The sequence below is a fragment of the Anolis carolinensis genome, unplaced genomic scaffold (assembly GCF_035594765.1).
Source record: "Anolis carolinensis isolate JA03-04 unplaced genomic scaffold, rAnoCar3.1.pri scaffold_8, whole genome shotgun sequence".
NCBI lineage: Eukaryota > Metazoa > Chordata > Lepidosauria > Squamata > Dactyloidae > Anolis > Anolis carolinensis.
The window spans coordinates 25762427-25770002 of record NW_026943819.1 but is presented as its reverse complement, the minus strand read 5'-3'; the positions used below and the strand labels follow the sequence as shown (position 1 = coordinate 25770002).

General features: G+C 37.3%; 1 protein-coding gene across 1 annotated transcript in view; it reads left to right on the top strand.

The window, feature by feature from the left end:
- The first annotated feature begins 1359 nt into the window (after nt 1-1359).
- jhy (junctional cadherin complex regulator) overlaps nt 1360-7576 on the top strand; it is a 38698-nt gene continuing 32481 nt past the window's right edge. The window contains exons 1-2 of the mRNA XM_008113749.2: nt 1360-1445; nt 3585-3902. Coding sequence (XP_008111956.2) covers nt 3586-3902 — 317 coding nt within the window. The 5' untranslated portion in view covers nt 1360-1445; nt 3585. The remainder of the gene's footprint in view (nt 1446-3584; nt 3903-7576) is intronic.

The following is a 7576-nucleotide window of genomic DNA, read 5'->3' as shown; positions in this document are numbered from 1 at the left end:
TCCCAAAGTCAGTTTCAGTTTCAGTGCAAGGCATTATGTAATTAATTGATTATTTGATTACTTTATTAATCAATTAATTATTTATGTCACTGATTAATCATGTAATTGATTATTTAATTGATTGGTTATTGGATTAATTGTTTTATTGTTTGATAGATGAATTAATAATATAATTATTTGATTGATTGGTTGCTTAATTGATTGATTAATTATTTGAGTGATAGATTAATTATATAATTAATTCATTGATTGGTTATTTGATTGATTGATTATTTAAATAATCTATTAATTATGCAACTGATTATGTAATTGATTGATTATTTAATTGATTATTAGATTGATTAATTATATAATTAATTCATTGATTGGTTATTTGATTATTTGATTGATTGTGTAATTAATAAATTGACTCTGTAATTAATTGATTATTTGATTGATTGGTTATTTAATTAATCTATTAATATATTAATTAGTTATGTAACTGATTAAAAATGTAATGGATTGATTATTTGATTGATTAGTTATTTCATTGATTGACTGATTATTTGACGGGTTAATTATATAATTGATTGATTGGTTGTTTATTTAATTGATTAATTATTTGATTGATTATGTAATTAGTTCATTCATTATGTAATTAATTGATTATTTGATTGATTAGTTATTTAATTAATATATCAATCTATTAATTAGTTATGTAACTGATTAATTATGTAATTGATTGATTATTTGATTGATTGATAATTTAATTGATTGATTATTTGATTGTTTGATGGGCTAATTATACAATTAATTAATTGATTATTTAATTGATTAATTATTTGATTAATTGATTGATTATTTGATTGTTTGATGGGCTAATTATACAATTAATTGATTGATTATTTGATTGATTGATTATTTGATTGATTGTGTACTTAATTCATTATGTAATTAATTGATTATTTGATTGATTGATTGATTGATTGATTGAATCAATCAAGTGTAGTATTCTATTATCTGTAGTAGGTACAGATAATAACAATACTTTCCTGCCAGAAAAATCAGATTAGCCTAACATTGCCTTCTATCTAGTCTATGCTGCAATCAGATGGCTGTTTCAATGGGGATCGGAATGTACCATTTTACGCCGAGCGAAAGGGGAAAGCAAACAATAAAGTTCTCCCATTCTTAAATCCTTTTCTTTTTTTTAACCGTTTCTATATTTTTATTTTATATAATTCTGTGAAATAATGTTAAATCAATACATGCCCTCTCCGCCCCCCCCCCTTTACTTGGGTGAGTTGGTAGGTCCCTCTCAAAACAGAATGGAGGCGAGAATGCGCAAAGGGGAGGGGGGAGTTCCGTTTCTGTGTACTGTTGCTATGGAGACGCTACGCTAGTGGCGCAGAGCGGAGTCGCAGAGCCGCTGTGTGAATAGCGCTTGGCGTGACTTCCTGGAAAAGGTAATACCAAAGGAGCAGAAAAGGGGGAAAGTTGCATTATTGGGGGAAAAGAAGGGAGGAGAGGATATTTGGGGGGCCAATGCTTCGAAGTGCTTTATCCTGCTGAATTTCTGCCTGCATTGAATCCACGAAAAGCATGCAATGGTGGAGAAAGTGTCCATTCTTCTCCCAATGGATCTTGGATGTCACTTGGTTTCCTGTCTTTTGCATCTGTGATTTTATTTATATACAAAACACAAAAAGTATATAATGTGTATGTTTTGCTCCAGTCTCTATATAACAGGAGACCAAATGACACATTCAGGTATGTAAAATTAATATACATGCTATCTATATATATAAAAGAGTGATGGCATCGGGGCAATGGACAAAACAACAAAAGTAAACACCCCACAACCTCGAAAATTGACATCACAACCCCTCATCCATGCCTCTAGGTTGATACAACAAAAAGAAAAGAAAAATACATTCCTAATTAGAGGGAGAGGAATAATTGTTTTTATCCAATTGCTGCCAGTTTGAAGGCTAAGCTCCGCCCACTTGGTCTCCTAGCAACCTCCTCAGCCCAGGGGACAGGCACAGTTAGGCCTCATTTAGGCCTCTTCCACAGGTTATCAGATTTTAACTGGATTATATGGCAGTGTAGACTCAAGGCTCTTCCACATAGCTATATAACCCATTTAGAATCTTATATTATCTGCTTTGAACTGGATTATCTTGACTCCACATTGCCATATAATCCACTTCAGTGTGCATACTAAACATAAAGACAACCATACAACAGACATTCAATACCACCACTACCTCAACAATTTCTCTCCAACACCACCAGACAAAGCCACAGCAACGCGTGGCCGGGCACAGCTAGTGTAATATAAATATACAGTTGTAATGTACTTGAAAACACAAACCAAGTTAAAAGCTTGGCATTATACTAAATGTGCTTTGTCCAGTATCTGGCCACTTGGAGTGCCTCTGGTGTTGCTCTAAGAAAGTCCTCCATTGTGCATGTGGCAGAGCTCAGGTTGCATTATAATAGGTGGTCTGTGGTTTGTTCTTCTCCACACTCGCATGTCATGGACTCCACTTTGTAGCCCTATTTCTTAAGGTTGGCTTTGCATTTCGTGTTGCCAGAGCATAGTCTGTTCAGTGCCTTCCAAGTCGCCCAGTCTTCGGTGTGCCCAGGTGGGAGTCTCTCATTTGGTATTGTAAGACCCTCAAAGGTTCCGGCCTAGGAGGTAGGCAGAAAACCCAATCTCATGAGAGTACAAAAAGCAAAGTATTTATTGTTATCACGGCTATGATAAGGGAAACAGCCATACACACACTAAAGTTCTGTACCATGCAAATGGCTGCTGCAAAATGTGTCACAGTTAACAAAGAATATATATCTTGGCTTATCTAAATTTGACCAATTGCTGATGGTCTTCCTCACCTTCCACACCTATTTTGGCACAAGTGGTATCTGTGACCTAACTTGTTTACTCCAAGCTAGCTTCGCTCCTCAAAACCTTATAATAATAATAATAATAATAATAATAATAATAATAATAATAATAATAGCAACAACAACTTTATTTTTATACCCCGCTCCATCTCCCCAATGGGGACTCGGAGCGGCTTACATGGGGACCAAGCCCGAAAACATACAACAGTGAAATGATAAAACAATTATACCAACAATAAAACATCAATATCAATAAAACCATCATAGTAATCAACATATAGCATAAAATATTAAAAGCAGAAGAGTAAAACAAGGATCTGGGCCAAAGTGCAAAGTATATCAAATGGGAGAGGTAGTTTCTCAATAAAGTGCAAAATAGTAGTGGCAGAAAAGACCTGTAGTTGGATGGGCAGATAGTTCAACCTTCTAGAGAAAAGCACTAGCTCACAAGAAGGAAGTATTAAAAGTTTACTATTTTCTGGCTTATGGTCCCTTCAGTATCAGCCATGACTTGAGGTTCTGGTTGACTTGCTGAGTGCTGGTGCCTCCTCCAAACTACAACTCCTATGATTCCATAGCATTGAGCCATTGGCAGCTAAAGTGATGTAGGAATTCATTAATTCTACAGTGTAGATGCAGGTCATGTCCTGCACTGAGTGTGTTTCTCTGATTGTTTTCGATCTTCTGTCCAGCATGAATGCGAGCAAAGCATCACCTAAAGGGCTGGTTCAGCCCCACGTCCACTACTCCTTTTTGCAAACGGCGTCGGAAGGGCTGTCTCAGAATGACTCTGACTCGGAAAGCCTCGCTCAAGAGATCGAGTACCAGTTGGAGCTCCAGGAACGGATCCATCAGACGGAGAAGCTGGTGGACGAAGACAACAGAGACAGCTTGGAAGAAGATGACAGCTTGGAGGAGGACAGTTTGGAGGAAGGAGGAGATGGAGGAGGAGAACCAGATGCAGAAGAAACACCAAGTCCAAATGGAAAGGAAGATGGTCTCAATGCAAGGTAAATGGCTTGTTCTATAACACACACACATGGTGAAGTAGAGAAGATGCATTTACACGGTAGAAAGAATGCAGTTTGATACTACGGGCAGTCCCGGAGTTACAAACATCTGACTTACAAATGGCTCATAGCTAAAAACGTGGGTGAGATAACAGGAAATCTGCTCCTCAGGAGAGAAATCCACTCTGATTATCATGGGGAAAAGGAGTCTCCAATGAAGCTTTATCTCCAATCCTTGTTTCCACAATTCAATTTTTTCAAAATCCTATTATCACAGAGACAGAACGTGAGTGCCTCTGGGGATAAAGATAATGGAAAAGGCTACCTAACAACTTCCAACCTGTTGCAGGGATGTCCTACTAGTGGGAAAAATTAAGAACAGCTAATATCAAGATCAAAGAAGTGATTATTATTATTATTATTATTATTATTATTATTATTATTATATGCCCACTGTTTCTCTGCCAAATTAGACCATCACTGTTTGGCAGAGAAGGCTAAAGACCTTGTTAAACTGCAACTCCCATAATTGCATAACATTTAGCAAAGCCAGTGAAGGTGGGATTGAACTGCATTTATTCTAAAATTTAGACATGTTCGTGGGTAAATCCACACTGTAGAAATAATGCATTTTTGACACCACTTTAGCTGTTATGGCTCAATGCTATGGGACCCTGGGATTTGCAGTTTGGTGGAGCACCAATATTATTTGGCAATGAAGGCAGAACACCTTGCAAAACTACAAATCCCAGAAGCCCATAGCCTTGAGCCACAGCAGCTATAGTGAGCTCAAACCGCATTCATTCTACAGTGTAGATACACCCATGTCACAATGCATAATCATCATCATCATCATCATCATCATCATCATCTCAGCCGGCATTTGGAAACAATTGACATTGACAAAATTATGATCTTCCAACTGCAAAAGGCCACCCTACTGGGATCTGCGCGCATCATCCAAAAATACATCACACAGTCCTAGACACTTGGGAAGTGTTCGACTTGTGATTTTGTGATACGAAATCCAGCATATCTATCTTGTTTGCTGTGTCATACAATGTTGTTGTGTCAATAATAATAATAATAATAATAATAATAGCCAGCAGAGTGTCTGCTGTGGACTCATCTTGTGTTTTAAATAATAATAATAATAATAATAATAATAATAATAATAATAATAATAATAATTGTAATAATACATATATTAACCAGCCCCCCTTGTGACTCAAGGTAGAGTACATCAGAGTTAAAACAGAGAGATATAACACAAGGCTATTAGAATCCATATAACTGAATACACACAGTTAAAGTGCAGGTTCAAATTCATTGATAAAATGCAAGTTAAAATCGACTAAGAGTTTCCATTATGTATTGAGTTTTTGTTGTGTTCAAAGCAGCCAGAATTTGAAGCTGGAAGGCCATTCAATGCTAATCAAGGTGGCCAACTGCAACACTCACACTTTCCTCAAACAGGCAAGAGTCCTTTCTCACAACTTGACATTCTACAGATATATAAACCCCACTTGCCTAGTTTCCAACAGACCTCACAACTTCTGAGGATGCCTGCCATAGATGTGGACAAAACATCAGGAGAGAATGCTTGTGGAACGTAGCCATACAACCCGGAAAACTCACAGCAACCCACTGTATTGAGTTTGTTTTTAGAAGCCTTTGAAACAGGATGCCATACTCAAAACATCTTAAGAGTCATCAGAAATGTGGCTGCTAGAAGTGTAACCTTCCTGTCTTTTAGTTTTAGTATCTTATTTTATTTTTTGGAGTTTGCTTCTCTCTTGTAATGGCTTGGAAACCCAAACTGCCCTTCTTTTATTTCTGAGTAAAGTTCTTATTTTCCTCCTTTTGGCCGGATAATGCCAACTAATGCTTGTAAGAGGTTACATGGACATAGTAGGGAGCAAATAGCTATAAATGGACACAAGCCCCATTGATTTCTAGTAAGTACGCTGCTGCTTTCGAGAGGTTTTTTAATGTAGCTGGAAAAAGCTACCGTTTGGGAAAGCGCCAATGGAATAGCTGTCCCTTTTCATTCAATAACTGCATAAATGGAAGAGTTATGTATTCTCTTTTTATATATAATAATAATAATAATCCAGAGTGGCTGTTTTGTCTTCCTCGCTCGCTCGGAATGGTGCATTAATTCCCCCGACCCTGCGCACGCCAGAATTGGATTTGTTGCGTTTTGCCCAAGCGCTGAGGCCGCATCAATGCGAAATAATTGTTGTTTAAAAGGATTAAATTAAGCCTGAATTAAAAAACGATAAACACATTCCGTTTAATGGTCCCCTTCCGAAGCGGAACGTGGCAAAAAGAAAAGAGGGCTAAATTTATTAATAGTGCACTTTGGTTTGCCTCCTCGATGGGCAAAGTGGCTGGTTATTGACCGTTTTTTTTAAATTATGATTAGTATTTCAAAAGGGAAAGGATGTTAATTGTACAGGAAACACGCTCTGGTTTTAGCGAAGGGAGGTGGGCGGGATTCTATTCTAACCGAGCGCCACGCTTTTCATTCAATGGAAATTTGATTTTATGTACTTTCACATTATCACAGTATGTACTCAAATGGAGTCCATTAACAGTGACAAGTATACCATATGCCTAGGAGGCTCGCTGTGTGCCTCCGCTACAGAGCTAGGGATTTAAAGGCGAACCCCGACATCTCTGGTCTCCCACCCCTATTCGGTGGACAAAGGGGGAGTGGGCCCCTATTTCCTTGCAGTTGCTTTGGAAATGGAGTTTTCTGTCCCCATCTGGATTCATGGAATTGACCCACACATTGTGCCTTGCTCTTGGGTTTCAATGCAGTGTGCCATTCCCAGGATCGCATCCTGTTGTTTCAAGCAATTGCATTGTTTTCAGTTCATTATGCCCTGTTTCTGGCACTTCAGAATAATATAATATACAGTAGAGTCTCGCTTATCCAACATAAATGGGCCGGCAGAACGTAGGATAAGCAAATATGTTGGATAATAAGGAGAGATTAAGGAAACACCTATTAAACATCAAATTAGGTTATGATTTTACAAATTAAGCACCAAAACTTCATGTTATACAACAACTTTGACAGAAAAAGTAGTTCAATACACCGTAATGTTATGTCGTAATTATTGTATTTACGAATTTAGCACCACAATATCACCATGTATTGAAAACATTGACTACAAAAATGCGTTGGATAATCCAGAACCTTGGATAAGCGAGTGTTGGATAAGTGAGACTACTGTAATTTAATTTGGGTGTGAATATATCACCGGCTTTCACTAATTACACTGTGTAACAAAATGTGAAAACTTCTCTGTTCCTGACTTGGAAATCTTATTTCCTGTTTAATTGTGCAGTACTTTGGGTAAGCGAGTGTTGGATAAGTGAGACTCTACTGTACTTTATTTATATTCTGCTCTATCTCCCCTAGGAGACTCAGAGCAGATTACAGGTACATATGAGGGTTGAATGAAATGTAATGCCTCCACCTTCGTTACTTGGATTTGGATGGGAATATTTTAATAAATCAAACGCAGAAATAATCCTTAGAATGTGCTCTTTAACTACCACTATTCACTTTCTCACATAATCACCAGACAATTGGATATTGGATACATTTCTGCCAATGATGAACAAGTTTTCTGAAGCCATCACCGAAGAAGTCGACACTC